This window comes from Aulostomus chinensis, chromosome 23 (genome assembly GCF_037954235.1).
Source record: "Aulostomus chinensis isolate RoL2024-O1b breed Wild chromosome 23, RoL_Achi_v1.0, whole genome shotgun sequence".
NCBI classification, from domain to species: Eukaryota; Metazoa; Chordata; class Actinopteri; order Syngnathiformes; family Aulostomidae; genus Aulostomus; species Aulostomus chinensis.
In genome coordinates this window covers 910,356-930,704 of record NC_141342.1, presented here as the reverse complement: position 1 = coordinate 930,704, position 20,349 = coordinate 910,356, and the positions used below count along the sequence as shown (strand labels likewise).

Genomic DNA, 20,349 nt, shown 5'->3' with positions numbered 1-20,349 from the left:
GTTCAAATATTTAACGACATTTAAGCAGACTCAAAAAACTGGTACAGGATGAGAAAATAAAGCTAGAATAGATAGAGAGCTTCAAAGATGTGCTGAGTATGGGCCATGGATAACAGGTTTTATATGGGCGGTTTGTTATTACTGCCGAGATTTTATTACCATCATCAACTATGGGATGCAAGTCTGCGTTTTTAGACCCTTTAATCTCAAACTGAATGTATGAGATTACTCCCTCTGCAATAACAACTCATATTTCATTTTCTTTTAATATGAGTGGTTTTAACAGGTTTTGTTAGTTTCTTCGCATTGACTGCAATTGCAGCCCATGCCGTACAGGTGATGATGCATCAGAAAATTAAACACATAACTGCAAACTAGTAAAAGCAATAATTTCCATGATGGTGGCTGCACAATTAAGAATTGACATTGATTATACATGTTTCATATTTTTGTGACTTTTAACAAGGACAGGAGGAGCTGGTTTACTCTCTTGTGACGATTGGACTATAAAGCTTTAGCTTAGTTTTTTTATGTGACAAGTCTGGTAAATAAAAGAAATGCAGGGATTATGGTCACATACAGCATCATGACATAATACATTCTAGAAGAAACAAATGTCTCCATTTCACCTCAGAACAAGTGCTGACTGAAATGTAGGAACTAGAGCCTGAGCTGTGTCCATGTGCCTTCATCACTTCATGGGTGTGTTTTGGTCAAACATTCAGCAAACCAATCAGAAAGTCTGCCCCCATCACCCAAGAGGCAGGTTCACTGGTATTGCAAACCTTGTGAGCACGAGATGGAATTGAGGGAAGAGACTAAAACAGACGGTTTAGGAGCAAGGAGACAAATCTCCTCAATCTCATCAGATTAACATGTTGTTCAGCTTGTATTCTACAGTTCAATTTTTTTCTAGATCTTGATAAATTCGCAGATGCAAACACCACAGTTTATCAGCTGTCATGTTGACTTCCTGTCATGTTCCGGTCAAATCTGACCGATTTAAACTTAAAACATCCACAAATATTGTGTTTTATACATGATTGCCTCAAGGCCTTATGAATTCCTCCACACTATGCACTTGAACATATAAAAATGATGATCACCACTTTAATTGAATTTTAAGTGTTTTAATCAACTTTGTTACACCTGTGGTGTTCCCGGTCAAAAGTGACCGGCAAAGGAAATGAATGGGAATCAGACATTCATTAGACATAAAACATACATGAACATACACACACACACACACACACACACAAACATAACCCTAACCTCACTCCACTGTGCTCACTGAGATACAGCCACTTACACACTCTACCACTATCAAACACACACACACACACACACACACGCACACGCACATGCACGCACACACACACACTTCAGGTACAAGTCTTTCTCTCGTGCTGATCCTCCCACTTGAACCAACGTCTTGATGAAACCATGTAGCGTATCTTCACACAGACCAAACAGGTGTTTGTTACGGGAACCCCACTCTTTCCTGCGCTTGCCCACACCTGCCAGACCAATCAAAATATCATCTTCACACGGACCCGATAGAATAGCTTGATGTTTGCCTTGCATTCCTTTTACTCTGAGCACAATGAGTAGGCGACTGACAAGGCGCTTTTCTGTCGAAGAGGTTTTGGTCCAGGTTTTTGGACATGATGAAGAGGGCACTGAAATTCAACCAGACATAGAGGAGGATGTCCACTGTAACCTGAGTGTCACATGCCACTCTTGTGCAAGAATTCACATGCGCGCGCGCACACACACACACACACACACACACATACACATCATCTTTTACTCTCGTTTCAAACACAGGCACATACATACTTCATGTTGAGTTTGGTCTTTAGTTACTTAGTTACATGTTGTCATTTTGCAGTTATTATTTCCCCAGTTCCATGTTAAACATAAATTTGAGACATTGTTCACACTTTAAAAATGTTAAATAAAAATTTGGTGATGATGAAATGCTTTTTGTGCTGATTTAAGGGCAGTTAAAACACACCGGTCAAATTTGACCAGGAACACTACAGTAGGCGATGAGGGGTGAACATGACAGGAAGGTTAAAAACGTTAAGCTCTGATCCTATTCTGAAGGTATGTTAAAATGTATGATAATAATTCCTATTTTATCTTTGTAAAGGTGTTTTCACACCAAACGCGACGCGAATTTTTTGCACGATAAATTTACATGTTAAGTCTATGCAGAGAAGCGAATCCCCTGTATTCTTCTCAGCGCGAATGACGCGAAAATTCACACAATAATAATTTACAGTTTACAAGAGACACTAATAAAAAAAATAGCTAAAATTCCTCAGTGATACAAGTGACAAATTAATATTTTCTCAATGTGTAATGTTCCAACCTACCAGACTCAGATAAGGTGAGAAAGCCAAAAAGGAAGAAGCATGTTCATATGAGGTACTTTTCACATTACAGTTCAAGCCTCTTAAGGTAAGTCATATGACAATGTTTGTAGGATGGTCTCAGTGATAGGTAAAAAGATAGTACCATTCAATGTAAAAACTGTGGCAATGGTGACAGTGAGGTCAGCGTTGGTTCAGAATTCACACAGATTGTATTCCCACTAAGATCCATGCAGTGAAAATAGTTAGTACAAATATATTAAATAAAAGGCAGCATAGGTGCAGTGGTTCTTACTCACAGCAAGAAGGTTCTGGGTTTGAATCCACCAACTGACCAGGAATTTCCTGTATGGAGTTTGTATGATTTTCCTATGTCATCATGCTCATGCCTTATGCTCTTAAGGTAAATTGTTGAATCTGCTAAATTGCATGTAGGTGTGAGAATGACTGTTGTCTGTCTCTATATATGGCCCTATAATGGACCAGCGACCTGTAAAGGGTCCATGGATGGATGGTATGAAATAAAGAATGATGGTATGAAATAAAGTATCAGTCGTATGACAAGAATTTTCAAAACTATAAGTGCCCTGGATGTGAGGCATCTAACAAGTCATTATCTGTATCTGTTCAATCCCAAAAGAAATGAATGGAGAGATTGAATAATCAAATAGTTTGCATTGAACTATCCACCAAATTCATCACATGGGATATATCTTATTCAAATTGCTTAGAATAATCAAACTGTCCAAAAAAAGTTTGAATGTAAGGATTGTTCAGACGACACTAATCCTGCAAGAACAGGTAGCAGTTATTTTCATACTGACTATCTAAACAAAATTTAAAGTCCATGTGTTGCAAAGCGTTGCTGACCTATGGACACTTTTCATTAACTCAACATGGCAACATCATAAGCACCTCCTGAGACCTGAGGAGTTTGTGAGTGAGCAATTTGAGTTTTAACACTGCTAGAAGAGAAGATTTTCAGAGCACATTTATTTAGAATTGTGGTCTTTCAAATACAGAGAGTGTGTGAGAGGCAAGCTATCTATGCTAGGATATAAGGGGAACAATTAAAAATTGAGGTACTTTAAGACTTTAAGCTTTCGTCTCATAGGCCAGGGTCTTGTCCGAATGTTAGCGATGATCTCCTTCTGGTACTGAATATTCTGGAACATTTCCTCTGGATCATTGCTGTCAACTCGCTCATCGTCTTTGTCTTCATCATCAGAGGAGCTGCAGGATAGAATATAAGTCAAACAAAAGGAATGGGTGCATATGTGGTACAAACACAAACAATGTTAACATAAGAAGAAACAAAGTGATTTTGGTGTGAATTTAAAAACATTTTCATTTCAGGCTGAAACAACATAGCCCTATCTTTCCCTCTCTCTCATGGTGGCAAGCTGCTCACGCAGAGTCTAGCAACTGAAAAAATTCTTATTCTCTAGTGACCCTTCATAGTCACTGGACATGACCCCCAGTGAGCATCAGTGGGACAAAATAAAACACCATGTTCAGATTCCCGATTGCAAATATAGACAGAAAACGACTAAATGTGACCACATACTCTACATGCCTACATGATAGAAACCCATAAACCGTAACCTAAAATCAACCAACTTGACCAAGATGGACCAAGTGGAATCTTAATTTCCCCGTCACTATCCAAATCTTGGGACCAATAAGAGTGTTGAAACATATTTGACGTGAGTTTCACCCTCATCTCATGTTATGGAACATAGCATTTCCACAATAACATTGATACCTCAACACTGGGTTGTTCAGTTGCATTTGGTGATGTAAGTTATTATATCTGTCTTGTAATGGTATTATATCTTAATTTATGTGGGGTATTATAATAACAAAAAAGGTGTGTGCAGAAAAATCTATGGTGGAGATACTGTAACATCTCAACACAAGGTGTTGTGTCTATGCCATGTACACAGGCAGGGAGTTACGACAATTCTTCAACAGTTCTTAGAAAGAAATTACATCTGTTGCTGTTGTGTAACTGAACATAAAATAAACATGCCAGCATGTGCTCCAATGAAGTCTGGTTACTTTTCAAAAAGCTGCTAAACATTTAGCGGTCAAAACGATTCAGACAGTGTATAACATACAAATGGCATCACAGACAAGAAGGCTGCATTACACTTTTTGGCCACTTCAGTGTTAGAATGTTAAGATAAAATTCTGATTTTGTCCTTATTTGTCCACAATGAGTGGCCCCCAGTGGGGATTTTGTTGGGCAGCACATGCAGTGAAATGGTGGTAGGGATGCACAACATACCACTTACACAGCTAACTGCCCCCCAGCTGCATGAGATGGCTGAAGGAAGTGCACATGAGGACCCTCCAGGAGAACTTACCCCTCTGAAGAGACAAAGTCCACTATGTGGGAATATTTCAGCGATCATGAAAACACAAATGGCCTGTTTGAGATGGAAGGTCAGTCAACATGCAAAACATGGAAGAGTGACTACAAGAGGGGGACTTTTTATACAGTTCTTATTTGCCTAAGCAACAGCTCCACTGGGTTGCAGCTGCAGTGCTATTTACCTCGGTACTCCTTGCAGCACAAATTTCCACCAGGAGTGTGTCAGGTGTATCGTGTTTCTAAACTTGCTCAAATTCTGTTGATTTAGTGGTTGTTGCTTTCCATGTTTAGCATTCATTTTTGTGTCCTGTCCTTTTCTGTCCATTTTGGCACTAAGAGGTCTGAATGTGTTGCTTTATTTAAAAAATTGACATCAATGTGGGGGCTTTCTCTCTGGTGTGATATGCTGTGAGTCGCTTGACATGCCATCATCAAAAGTCAACTTGCCGAGTTACTCTGTGTGTGTGCATTGCCTGAACACTGACAAAATTCCTTATTTTTGTCCAGTGTCCATCTAGTTTTACAAAAGACAATCATTATTTAGAAAAAAAGGTTAAAATGTAGTTATCAAATAGATTAATCATTTACATTTATTAGTAGGAATAGAAATAAATACTGACATAGGATTATGGTCCACAATAGTGTGAAACCATGTTCTTTTTTCCCCCCAAGGTTATCATGCCATCAAAAGTCATATCGGCACATCCTGAAATGATGGTCATAATGTTTAGATTGCTGGTCAGGGCGTGTTTCCACTGGCTCACTTCGGCTTGGGTACCAAATCAGCGTGGGTGGACTCACTGGCCAAGAGTTCCCCGGCGTAATTTGTGTGCGACACAACAACAGACAACATGGAGGCAGCGTTATGCCTGTTGCTCGGTCAGGTAAACTAAAAGTAAGGGACAACAGATAGGCAAGGCTTCAAGCGGTGAAACAGAACACCCAAGAAAAGTATAAAATACTTTATCAAGCAATCGACCAGTATTCCGCCAAGGCTAAAATGATCCGAAGTAGACGACGTAAGCGGGTAAGTTATCTAATCAGTGCCCCTTTATGTGTTTACATCACATTTTAGTCCCCACTTGGCTCGCTTGGAACCCCAGCAGAGCAGTGACCAAAATGGTAATGGTTAGTACCGTGTTGGGGCCAGTGGAAACCGACCCAACCCGATGCGAAGCGAGCCAGTGGAAACGAGCCCTTACATTGCGACTTTTAAACAAGTCAAATTTTGTGATTGATCTTCTTAGTAAGTAGGCAATGGCAGTACTTGATTTGTTTTAAACTTTAATCTGTGGTTGAATTGCAGACAGCACAGTAAGTGGTTGAATGGTGGTTTGCTCTGTCCATTCATGGCTGCTGGCACTGAGGCTTGATGGTTAGCCATCTGCTTTCACTTGCAGCAGCTCACATGTCTAACAACATCTCACATTTAATCACTGCAGAGACTTTCAAGTCAAGTGTAAACCTCACCATGATGAGACTGAGCAATGATCTTTCTAACCTCCATCACATAAGTCTGGCCACACTCATGGCCAGCAGAGATTGCTAGTATGCTTTATTCTGCCAAATCATAATGAAATCTTCCACTGGCTTGGATGTCTCTGTAACGGTTTAACATATTAGGTGTGGTGCAAAAACACCAGGATGAGGAACAACCAGCTTGTCCTCTACTGTCTTACTCAACTGAATGTCAGCATCCAGCTTACTAGTGCCACCCTCAGCCCCAGGAAGTGAATTGCTCTGCCACTCACTCACTATCTCGCTCACTCCACAGTCTGATAGTTAGTCAGTAAAACCCTCATCCTACCCAGCCAACAGCCTCATAGCACACAGTTGTCCAACATTTCAAAGATGCCAGATTAATCTTTTTTGCATTTCACAATAAAGTGAGTTTTTAAAGTTTGTGCCCATGGCAAATTTGTGATAAGTAACTTTAATGTGTCCTCAAGAAATGAAAAACACCAACTCTGCATCAGCTAAAAAATCAAATTTACATTGCCTGACATGACATATCCAGTGCATACTTTCCAACTGTCATTCATGTTGTTGTGATTACTCCCATTCTTATTTAATCAACATATCAAGTAAACTGACTCAAGGGATGGAATGCTGTATTTGTGGTTGTAATGCATGCCAAATGTAAAGATTTAGGCACAGAAAGAGAGACACACATTTATCATGAATTCTCTGAAGCTATGATTGAAATGTAAGACAGTAGAGTGTGAAGACTCACCTCTGCCCATAATCCTTATAGGTTGAATAAATCCTTCTGGTGTTCTTTCTGATACTCTTATGTCTTTTGGCTGTAGACTGGGACCTACTGCTACCTACCAAAGGCTCAGAAACTGTACTCATACTGTCTCTCAGAGCATGTGTCTGATTGCGGTGAACCTGCTGATCTGTACCCCCACCCTAGACTCATACCAGCATTATAGCTGTTCAGCCCAATCACAGACATTCTGAGGATTTAAAGGGACAGCATCTTACGCTGAGAATAAATCCAAGGAGCATTTCTTTTGTTTGTTTTAACAAAGTAAATATACATCCACAATCCAAGGCCCAAAGACTCTTCAGTGGGTATTTTGAACGAATCAGCAGATTTGGCTACACCTGCTTAACAATGGGGATGAAAAAATAATTGTGCAGCTATTATTAACTTTACAAATGTTATTCAAACAAATGGATCAAATTCAGATAGTCAACTGTTAATGGCTCCTGGGTCTGAGCCTACACCTCCTTCTCCAGAAACATTTGCCACAGGCGCGGGCACATCTGGCTGAGCGGTGTGCGCTCTCCAGCATCGGTGATGAGCTGACAGGAGTGGCACTGCACACCTGTCCCTTCCTCACCAATCATCACGTAGAAGAGTGACAATGTTGTGTTATGAAGGGGGTTGTCCTCAGGGTGACAGCAGAGGCTGGGTAGGTTGGTTGACCTCTTGACCTGTATGTCTGCCTGCCATGTTGAAAAGTGTTCCGGTAAACAAACCTAAAAATGTAGCTCCCGTGTCTGTCCATTTTATCACCACACCCTAATAAGCCCGGCTCTGCAGTCCTTCCTGTTGCTTTACGTGGAAAGTATCGCCTAGATTTACTCGCCTATGTTGCGGTCCGTACGTGAGATTTTTTTGTGCTTGTGTGTATTTTCTGTGCGTTTTTCTGATCCGACTTTCCTTTTCTGCTCTATAGATCCAGTTCCTCTTGTGCCGCTCCTTGCTTGTTGACGCACTCTGTTTTTTGGGAATGTTGTCTTTTTTCCAATCCATTTTTTTCACTTGCATCCAGTAATAAACGCCTCCCTAGGCACTACAATGTTTCCCTGTCTCCTGTGTGTTTGCGTTTGGGTCTGAACCAGAGAGCTAAAAGCTGAGTAAGTCATTTCACAGGGGTTGTGTGATGCTTAGAGGAATTTTATCTGCCTTTTTCACTGCTGACTAGTGATGGCGAGACAAAGCTTCATGAAGCATCGAAGATTTCCATCCGATTGGTTCATTCATGGGCCGAAGCTTCATTTGCTCCACTGTGTCAAGTGGACAATAAATTTAAAACAGGCCGAGCCATTATAATGAATGATGCTTGTAATGCCAATACATAAATCATTCGCCTGTTACTGTGGTGCCTGTCTTTATGATTCAATGGTGGGGAAAAGGGAAAGTGAAAACAAATTGGGGAGAGGGTTGTGATGTGAATTTTCTTATTTGGTTTGTGAATGTGCTTATGACACAAAGTACATTTTATTCACTTTTTATTTAAAGTTCTCCTTATGTTTCGAATCGCACGCCAAGCTGGTGAACCAGTTTCTGAATCAGCCATGTGATTACGGCCGGCTCGCGATGCTTTCGAACGTCGTCACATACGTCATTAACATACGCTTCAATAAGGCAAGGCAAGGCAAGGCAATTTTATTTGTAGAGCCCATTTACACAAACAGTTTGTCTCAAAGGGCTTCACATGGCATCATAACAACATCCTCTGCCCTTAGACCCTCACAAGCGCTTCTCTACTCATATCACTCATATCACCTGTACTGCAACACATCCTCATTTCAAACTACAAACAATACACATTAGAACATACATTGAGAATCAAATGCATCAGAAACAATGTTACGTACTCAAATACATGGCTGTTACTTTCACAGGGTTAACAGGTGATACATAAAATTAACTGTCATTAAAACGCTGACACAATACCTCTGTATATTCACCATTACCACTGTGTTTGCTCTTTTTAACCTCTATGAGTTATGTCTATGAACTTACTTTATTTAAATAATTAACTGCATTTAAACCACGTCTTATAATATTTTCACTCTTCTTCCACAGAAATAGTACTACAACCATAAGCATAGAGTCTGGTATAACACTCATGAATTACCCTGACATGCTTTGTTAATGTTAGCTGATGGGACGTAACTCCGGCCTGGCCGTAGCATATTAGCAACAAGTATCGACGATTAGCATGAGCACGTTAATGCTAAATTCACCAGAGACATACAACATACTCACTCGATTCGTCGTGTCTTACACAGTTTCTTCTCATGCTCATATTCAACCACACGCATCTACGGACATTAGCTTTCACTCATTTTAGCTCACACACGGCTTATTAGCTTCATATTTACCCGTGGCAATGTTGCTAATGGCGCCCGTCATTTCAGATGCCCTGCGGTCGGATCGCCGCGCACACACACACACATACACACGTCCATTAACACAACCCGATTTAGTCTCTCAATGTCACGGTTCTGAACTGAAGCTCTACCAAAATATACTACTGCTTATCACAAGGGTTATGGTCAGCTTCCCTGAATGGAATATAAGAATACAGTTTACGGTCACAGGTTCTCTTCTCAAGTGCACACTTGACCTCGCTCATCTCGTACTGACTTCTTCTCTACTAGCGCCAGCTACCGATACCCAGTCTAGTGTGAAGCTTAGAGCGCCCTCTGCTGACCAAACCGATTCAAGCAGGAATAACACACATACAAAGCACATTCACTCAAAATACCCTGTGATTAAAGAATTTAAGCAGTATTACAGTAATTTCATCAGACCTTAGCTCTAACACAGTTCAAAATTTAAAGGGGGCCAAATACTTTACTGTCCTTTCAAACGCTATATACCACAAATGCATGGACGGGTTTTTCCATGTCTTGTTTAGAGAGAAATCCTTTGATTCGTGCAATGTTTTTGAGATGATAATAGGCTGATTTAGTGATAGTTTTTATGTGGCTCTTAAAATTCAGGTCTGAGTCCATAACAACACCAAGGTTTCGAGCTTGGTCGGTGGTTTGTAGTGTCATTGAGTCAAGTTGGCTGCTGACTTCAAGCCTTGCGTTTTTGGGACCAAACACAATGACTTCTGTCTTTTCTGCATTGAGCTGGAGAAAATTCTGGCCCATCCACTGATTGACCTGTAGATACAGTCACTCAGTGAATGCAGTGGACTGTAATCGCATGGTGACGCTGTAATATAAAGTTGTGTGTCATCAGCATATAAGTGGTAGGAGATGTTATGGTGCTCTATGACCTGGGCCAGTGGGAGCATATAGATGTTGAACAAAAGTGGCCCAAGAATAGAGCCTTGCGGGACCCCACATGTCATCTTTGTTCACTCAGATTCACAGTTCCCAAGCGAGACAAAGAAGTCACGATCTTCTAAGTAAGATCTGAGCCAATTTAGCACCGCACCAGAAAGTCCAACCCACCTCCCCAGTCTGTCGAGCAACAGGTTGTGATCGACTGTGTCAAATGCAGCACTAAGGTCTAGTAGTACCAATACTGATATTTTAGATGCATCAGTATTAAGGCGTATGTCATTTAACACCTTAAGTGCAGTTTCAGTGCTGTGGTGTGGTCGAAAACCTGACTGGAGAGCATTGAAGAGATTGTTTTGGGTCAAGAAAGAATAAATTTGTTGATAGACAACTCTCTCAATGATCTTTGATAAAAACGCAAGGTTAGATATGGGTCTGTAGTTACTTAGTACTGAAGCATCCAGATTAGGCTTTTTTAAGAGAGGTTTGATTACTGCAGTTTTCAGTGCCCTGGGCAATTGACCTGATAGAAGAGAAGCATTTACTATCCTCAATACATCTGATGAAACACAATTACAAACACTTTTCAGCAAGCTTGTAGGCATCATATCAAGGCAGCGCGTCATGGAGTTTAAATTCTGAACCGTTTCTGTCAGAGTTGTATGGTCTATGGGTTGAACTGTTTCTGGATTTCTGAGAAACTGAGGAGGAGCTGGTGACATAACTAAGTTGCTTTTGGAGGAGCCACATATTGTTTGTCTTGTCTTCTGAATTTTATCTGTAAAAAAGGCTGCAAAGTCATTGCATGACTTGTTGGACAGCAGTTCAGCAGGAATAGATGTCGAAGGGTTTGTCAGTCTGTCGACAACAGTGAATAAGGTGCGGGCATTGTTGGTGTTATTTTTGATCATCTCAGAGAAAAAAAGACTGTCTTACCCTTTTCAATTCTTGGTTATAAATGTGAAGACTCTCTTTATAAATGTCATAGTATACCTGGAGTTTGTTTTCACGCCCTCTGCGTTCAGCCTGCCTACACTTTCTTTTTTGAGCTTTCACCAGAATGGCGCTCCTCCATGGTGACTTTTTTCTGCCAGATATAACTTTGGTCTTAATTGGAGCAATGGCATCCATAACAGTCATAACACTGGAGCTAAAACTATCAAGAAGGTCATTGACTGAGGCTAAGAGCAGAGTTGGTGATGATGTAAAAGCCTGAGTGAATAATGTACCATTGCTGTTGTTAATAGACCGCTTTCTTATCACCTCTGCTTCACTTTTGCAAAGATTGGCAGGGATAGTCATTTTAAACTGAACACAACAATGATCAGAAACAGCAACATCACTCACCACAACATCAGAAATGTTTAGACCCTTGGGGATAAGTAGATCTAATATGTGGCCCTTGTTATGTGTTGGATCCGTCACATGCTGGGAGAGTCCAAAGATATCCAGAGAATTTAAGAGTTCCTTTGCATATCCATCTTTCACATTAGCAACATGAATGTTAAAATCCCCCACTAGAATAACACAGTCAAACTCAATGCAGATAATAGACAGTAGTTTGGAAAACTCATCAAAAAACAGTGCATTATGTTTTGGGGGCCTGTAGATGGTTAATGATATTGCACGACAGGAGGCTCTCAACTGAACTGCAACATACTCAAAGGAGGTGAAACTTCCATATGACATCCTACTGCATTGGAAGGTTTCATTAAACAAAACTGCAACTCCACCTCCCTTCTTATCCACTCTAGCTTCACTTATGAAACTGAAGTTAGGGGGCACTGATTCAGTGAGAACTGCTGCACTGTTGTCTTGGCTTAACCACGTTTCAGTTAGGAACATGAAGTCCAGGTTGTGCTGTATAATGTAATCACTGATTAGAAATGATTTGCCTGCTATTGACCTGACATTTAATACTGCTAGCTTTGATATGTTAGAAGCAGTATCTATAGGACCGTGTACTGACTGTGCTTGACATGGAATGAATGTTAAATTTGACATTACCCTGTTTCTTGGCAAATTAAACATTCTTTTTCTATTGCCAGTCATAACGTGAACTGAGGAAGCTTCCAGTATGCTGGGCCCCGACTTTCGCTGGGAATAGTCAGGAGTGACATCATTGGAGCCTGGACCCAGAACACATCAGCAGTCAGGGACAGAGAGATCTAAGTGTGCTGAACTCTTATCAGCTAGTGGAGGATGAGTCTGATGCTCATTTTCAGTTTGATGCCTGTATGTGGACGGTGGGGGTGGGGCACGTCTTAACTTCACAGAAGGGCGAGGGTGTTGCAGGGGAATGAGAGGAGAGAAAGTTGCAGTGGGGCGGGGGGTGAGTTGTGTCCCAGCAATGACCAGTTTGTTCATGTGGTCAGTGAAATCCATGAGGGGGGATAATGAGGGTGACAACGTGCTCACAGTGGATGGTGACCTTGGTGGAGTTTGGAGGGGTGTAGAAGGTGGACCCTCACAGGCACTTCTTGGTGCTGAAGGCAAAGAATCCTCTTCCTCTTCGCCCTGACATGGGGAATCCTCCTTTCGTTCACCCTGACGTCTCTCATCACTGGATCTCATGTCAGCTAGCGGTTGTGCTCCATCCTGATGACATTCATCTCTTGTCTGTATCACCTTGTCCTTGGTGGAAGGAACAGATTGGTGATGCAGGCAGAAAGATATGTTAGATATAAACAGTTTGATTCCTGACCTGTTTAGGAAGAGTCCATCTCCCTTGAAAAGATGTCTGCGGTCCCAGAAGAAACTAAAATTGTCCAAAAAGTACATGGAATGGACATCAGATGCTGCAGATAGCCATGTGTTCAGAGCCATCAACCTGCTGAATCTCTCAGCACCTCTTAACCAGATGGAAAGGGGCCACGAATGAAGACCTTGACACCCAGAGAGCTGACTGTGCTCAGCAGATCAGTGAAATCTTGTTTAAGCACTTCAGACTGCCGATTCACAATGTCATTCATCCCCACATGCAAAATGATCTTTTTAACGGTCGTGTTTGCTGCAACAATACCAGGGATTCTTGCTGTCAAACAGGAACCATATCTCTCGGAAAACAGAGAACCTTCGTGTTTTTACTGCACATGAATCTCAGATCTTTGACAGCGGCATCTTCCACAATCAGAGTTTGGGGCCCAGTTGTTAGCTTGGCCTGCGGCCTGCTAGCTTCTGATTTATGTTCAGACCTTACACTTCTCTGTGGTGATGAGAGGTTTTCCAGTTCATCAGATGGAGATGCAGAGTCTTGCAGTAGTGCAGCATATCTGTTGTGGATCAGAACAGGCTGTTGTACGGGTTGCTTGCTGTTCGTCTTTCCTTTAGCAGCTATCCACGACTGTGTCCTGCTTTGCATCGGTGTTGATGAGGAGGAGGTAGATGGTAGCGCTGGCCAGCCAGTAGCATCAGAGATTTCTGGGTGGATGGTTCTGCCTGTTAAATGTCCTTCCATGTTCAAGGGAGCAGATTCCTTCTTTGGCTTCGCTCCTTGGCTGTTCCAGGGAGGATTTTCATAAGAAGATTTACTGCAGAGATCATAACTCTCTGGCTTCTTTGCAGTCTTATCTGCGCTTAATAGCTGTTTGATAGCATTCTCTTGTCCACTCCTTTGTGTAAAATGCAGAGTGGTGTCATTTCCACAGAGTCCGTTAACTTCCACATTTACTTCTAACCTATGGATTTTGGTTTCCAGCACAGTGGTCTTCTGCACAAGTTTGTGGAAATCATCGGCGGAGAAGGGTGGCATCCTGATGCTAGTTAGCTTCGGCTGTATTCACTCACTGTAGTGTAGGCTTGAGTTGATGGTGGACCGCGTTCACTCACTCAGTCATAAAAGAAAGCTATAAAAACCTTTGAAAATGGCTTGAGGCAACTTAATCCACAAATTCCAGATGACATACTGCTACCAGGACCAGAATTCCACAAAAGGGAAAAGATAGCAGCGAAAAAAACAACAATACAACAACAATAGCTGGGAAAGATTTCATCCTGCTGCTCATGAAAACTTCCCAAATGGTACTGATAGAGATGAGCCCAAAAATTGTACTGTTAAATATTTAATCAGGCAGAAGGGTATCCTAAACCAAAAATTTAAGAAGAATTCAAAGTAGTGTAATACTAGCCAAGTTAGAAATACGTTTAGGGCACCTGTTGCTCTGGTTGTAGTAGGTTTCTTTGCAAAAACTTCTAAAAGAATATCTAATAACACTAGAGTTTTGGTTGTTATCTGAACACTGACACTGAACAACCTCCAGGAGTCATTTTACCCCGAATTAAATAATTTTTTTTTCAATGTATTATTACTATTGGGGATAGACCCATCTGGATTTTTTTAGGGCCAATACCGATTTTTTTTTTCATCCCCCAAAGCCAATGGCTGATCATGGCAATGCCGATTTTCTTGAGCTTATACTGCTTTTGGCCCCTCAATTTACATACAAAAAAATGACACAATAATAAATATTACAGGTCAAGAAACATTTGTTGAGTGCAATTTAAATAAGCATAATAAAAATATGGGCTGCACGGTGGTGCAGTGGTTAGCACTGTGGCCTCACAGCAAGAAGGTTCTGGGTTGGAGTCCCGGCTCAGGCACGGGATCTTTCTGTGTGGAGTCTGCATGTTCTCCCCGTGTCTGCGTGGGTTCTCTCTGGGTACTCCGGCTTCCTCCCACAGTCCAAAAACATGCAATTGGGGACTAGGCTGGTTGATACTCTAAATTGACCGTAGGTATGAATGTGAGTGTGAAGGGTTGTTCGTCTCTCTATGTTGGCCCTGCGATGGACTGGCGACCTGTCCAGGGTGAACCCCGCCTCTCGCCCGTTGACGCTGGGATAGGCTCCAGCCCCCCCGCGACCCTTAATGTGTAGGAATAAGCGGAAGATGACGATGGATGGATGGATAATAAAAATATTTAAATCAGAAATAAAACTGTATCACCACGAGCATCCCTGAAGTGGGCTCGCTGAAAGTTTGCCACTCTGGGTTTCATTCAGCAGCCATCTGTATAAAGAATAAATAAAAACACAGATTAGTAACAGTCTTTTAGCATCATCTCACATTCATATCACACCCTTTCATTAATACTTACAACACAGCAGTGATGATGCATTGCTGACATGTAGGACAGACACAATCTACTCATCACAAATTGTCCTTTTGTCAGACATTTCAATAATTCAAGAGAAAACTAAACTTGAAAAGTAGCTTTTCAACTAAAGCGCTTGATTTGTAACTTAACACTGCCATGGTTTCAATTTTTCAGCACTGAAACAAAGAACAGGAATGAAAAAGAATTATCAACTTTAGAAGGATAATTATTCAACCATGTAAAAAATATTTCTCTCATATAATCTCATCGATGTGGTGGCTGCTACTCCCTTATAAACGAGACGCCCCACCCCAACACACACACACACACACACACACACACACACACACACACACACTTGATCTGACGCTGACTAAACAACTCCAACACCGCTGTATCGATAACGACAGCAAACGGCTCTGAACACGTTTTCACTACACATTGACAAAATTCGTGCAACATAAAAAACTCATCTCATAAGTTCTTCTAGTGCGCGTTTAAGACTTCTGATCCCCGCAATGGCTGCTCCGCCCCGCTCTGATGAGGAGAGGGAGCTTAGCTTGTACCGGCAAATGCAGAAAAAGCTAGAGACAAGTTAACACCCACTCATGAGCTGGTGGCCGCCACTAAATTATCTGTGAAGGACAACCCTGAATGTTTGGCATGTTGTGACATGAACTAAAGAAACAAATTAATTACTTACTGTTGTCCAGCTTCCGGGACAATGCTGCTTTCACCACTTTACTAATGGGGGAGGGGCATGGTCTGCATGTGGGCTGCTAGGACTTCCGGCAACACAGATCCGCTCGCATGGATGGCCGACTGTAAACCATGCGGGGGACGTAAATAGGAGAACCCACGCGCAAATCGGCCGATCTGGATTCAAGCAAAAAACAAAAAAACAGCAACAAAAAAGCTAATATTTCTATTGTGCCATATCTTTGATGGACCCACTGAACAGATTTTCACCAGGAGAAATCAAGCAAAGTATTATTTTACATTAAACCTCAAGAGTAAACTGAAGATGCACCCTGCAGCCCTGGTTCTTGTTGATCAATAGTGCATGGTGCTGCATCAATTTAGTAGTACACATTCAGTGCATCAGACCATACCTGATATGGCACGTGTTAAGGCTATAAGGTCTCAAACATTTAATTGCAGTTTTCATTCTCCTGCATGATGACATATTGTGTAACTAGCAAATGTACCTGCACCCACTTGTGCAGTCATGGAAGGGATTGGTTTTTGTTTGTGTCTCTGTTTAAAGAAGAGGTTTGGTAAAGTGTAAAACACTCCTAAGTGAGGATTACTACACATCCCTGATAATAAAGTTGAGTCGATTTTATCTGAGAGGATAACATGCTTTATGTTCACTTGGCTGCTGATTTTTTTTAAATTGGTCCCTAAAACAAGGGACAGATTTAAGCTCAAACGAGATAATTTAGACTGGACAGATGTCTCACTTAATTGTTAGCTGTATGACTGGACTCTGTGGAGTACTGCTGACCGTGAGCCTTTCTCCACAGAGAGCTGTCAAAACCTCTGACTTTATTGTCATAGTCTTTATATTTGACCAGAGATTCATTTTATTAAATTCATGCAAATGATAGTTAGGGTTGTGCATAAATACCACTGTGGAATTGATGATGGTCATTTCTTTAAAAAAAAGAAGAAGAAGAAAGTATTATAGTCTCTGGTATTATTGTATTGAGGCAGGCATTTTGGTTGGGAAAAGAACATAGAAAAGAAGAAAGTGAGAAATTGAGGAGGATCCCTGAGCAGAGCTGTGCAGATCAACTATCATTAAACCTTGAAATCATGTCTCAAATTCACACAGCACAATTCCTGAGTAGGAATAAGCATGTTTATAAGTAAATCACACAGGAAAATGTATAGGCTGAGATATGATTGGTGAATTGAGGTCAACAATAAGGTATATGACCAAAATGAATAAAAATAAACATTAAACAAAAGTAACAGAACATGCATATCCACAAACCAAAATTTGGGCAGGTGCTGATTTGAAGAAGTGAACCAGTGTCAAAGCAAAGAAAAAAACAGCAAGCACACTCCCAACAGCCCTGGTTAGATAATTTAATACAGGATGATGAAAACAGATAACATATGAGCACAGAATGTTCTTTTTCAGACAGATAAAGCATCATGACACATGATCTGAAATACCTGAACCAGATTACCACCGGTTACAAATCATGAGATGATCATTATTAACAATGTACACAAACAGGAGAAAAAAATTAGGAGACAAAAAATAAATCAAAACCAAATACGCCATTCACAAATAAACATGGCCTGTAATGCCTGGAAAAAGTTGGTATGTGGTCACTCTGAGGGCCAAATGTCTCCAAATAACACCGGCTGTCAGGCTTGAGTAGACATCAAACCAGGAGATCACAGGAAGTGAGTTCATGAAAGGGAGAAAATCAATTCAGTGGTTGACGCTGGGATGGATAGTGATGAGGCCTGGGGGGCAGAACACCACAAAATGTCATTAAATGCTCCCAGCAGAATCAGTCAGTCAGAGTAGCATATAAATCCCAAACAATGCTTTGCTAGGCAGCCAGACACAGAGGTTTGTTAAGCCAGGTACGTTTTCACACATAGACCTAGGAATTTGATTTGGACTGTAGTGCATAATAGGGATGAGATGGATGCTCGGATGAAATGAGTGTCCATTAAGGATATTGCAGGTGTGATGAGGCTGAGTAATAAACGAGTAAAAATGTGTCAATGTTTTTGTGCAGGGATTGTCCTCATTGGGTGTCTGTGACCCACAATATTCTCTGATGGGAATCCAGTTTACCAGTCACACATAGTCCCCCCTCAAGTCAGCATCAAGTTAGTGGCAGCAGAAACTCAATCTGAAACTGTTCTGTGAATTAGTTTTGGATTCTGATCAAAAATATTGGTCAAAACCTTAATCTGAGGCTTTTCAAACATTAATCTTAAAAAAAATGTTGAATCTCGTGTGTCTGGCTGTTCCCACTGAAATCACCATTACTCAGGTGAACCACATGTCTCTGAGTGAGAGCTGTCCAGGCAAGCGATAGTGTGGCTCACAAGCTCTGTTGATCTGTACCACAGCTAAGGAGAGACATTGGCACTGTATGATGATGATGACTTCACATTACCTTTAATGTATCTGACTCTGAACAAGGTTGTTATGCCAGCATATGCATTGTACACTTAAATGCACTGTCTACAGATTAATACGAACAACATAACAAAATAGCTTCCTTACTTCCTTCAATAATCCCTTTAAAAACCACAAGCATTTCAAGCAATGTATCTTCCCTCGAAGCCCAATAAAAGTTGCAAGGTCCAAAAGAAAAACTAACATTGAGGTTAAATGTCCGTCCATATTATAGTGTAGACCCCACTGCATCGCTGTGGCAGTGCAATTTACTCAACCAACTTTGAATTTAGGGAATGTTGCAATCTTGGTAATTAAAATAGCTGAAGGGGTTCACACCTTTTTAAGTCTTGCCGAAGAGATCTGTTGCTGCCAAAAATGGGAAATGATACATTTGATGCCTCCTAGGCCTCTGGACCATTCCAAAATTATCTAGCTGGCTGGATCACAGGAGACTGAGCCTACATGATGACACTAACACACACACACACACACACACACACACACACACACACACACACACACACACACACACACACACACACATACATATATATAAATTTAATAAAAAAAGGTTAATTTTTTATTATTTTATTTATTTATCTTTTTTTAAATAAATCACCATGTGACTGAAAATATTTTTCTTTGTAAGTTTGAATAAGCAGCACGGTAGTGCAGTGGTTAGCACTGTCGCCTCACAGCAAGAAGGTTCCAGGTTTGAGCCCCGGCTCGATTACGGGTCTTTTTGTGTTGCATGTTCCGGCTGCCCACAGTCCAACTGTAACCCATGCAAGAGGGGACTAGGTTAATCGGATACTCTAAATTGAGATGTGGCTATGAGAGTGAATGGTTGTCTTTCTATGTGTTGGCCTTGTGATGAACTGGTGACCTATCCAGGGTGAATCCTGCCCGTAGCTGCTGGGATAGGCTCCAGCTCCCCTGTGACCCTTAACAAGAATAAGCGGAAGAAAATGGATGGATGGATGGACCTTTTACACATTTGAGAATGGATGAACCAGATTGCAGTTGCTTTTAACCTCATTGTAGGTCAGTTCAGGTGCATCCTACTGAGCAACCTATGGTCCACAAGAAAGCTGAAGGATAGAACCTCTTTTGATGATTGATGGTATTGATGTTAGAGATTAGAAATGCAACAGTAAGCATATACGTAATGCAATTTCCAAAAAGAGGAGAATTACTCCAAGAGGGAAAGCTTTCTGGAATCATTTATTTCTTGACATTGATTGGCAGAAGGCATGGCTATTACCATACTGATTCTGTATTAATAATAAATTCAAAGAAATACATGTAAAAATCTTGCACAATGTATATGCAACTAACTCATATCCTTTTAAATTTTTAGACATTGAAAATAAGTGTAGTTTTTGTAAGAATGAACCAGAAAATTTAACACATTTATTTTATTACTGTATTCTTTCAGTTGAGTTCTGGTCTCGATTGGAAAGAAAAAGAAGAAAACATTTTGTTTGGGAAATTTCATATACACAAAAGTAGAGTATTTATGGTAATCCCTTGCTTTGTTCGCTTTAATTGCGAATTTAAGGAATACATCAAAGCCTTAAGATGCATAGATTCAATGAAAAGTATAAAGACTGTCAATTTATATGATACTTGGTTTAAAGAGGAGGAAAGTTAATGCTATTCCTATTTACTGACAATTCTTATTCATCTTATTTGTTTAATTTCTGTTGACTGATTTATACCTTGTTTTTCATTATCATTTGACCTTTGAGAGCATGTGTCTGTACATTTCAACATATTCTGATGCATAATATGCATATCTGTA

General features: G+C 40.8%; 1 protein-coding gene across 1 annotated transcript in view; it reads right to left on the bottom strand.

Annotated features, from left to right (window-relative positions):
- The window catches only part of tmc3 (transmembrane channel like 3), a 76,269-nt gene extending 69,125 nt beyond the window's left edge, over nucleotides 1-7,144 (bottom strand). The window contains exons 1-2 of the mRNA XM_086195683.1: nucleotides 6,989-7,144; nucleotides 3,465-3,611 (exon numbers count right to left, since the gene is read on the bottom strand). Coding sequence (XP_086051809.1) covers nucleotides 3,465-3,611; nucleotides 6,989-7,110 — 269 coding nt within the window. The 5' untranslated portion in view covers nucleotides 7,111-7,144. The remainder of the gene's footprint in view (nucleotides 1-3,464; nucleotides 3,612-6,988) is intronic.
- Nucleotides 7,145-20,349: the final 13,205 nt, after the last annotated feature.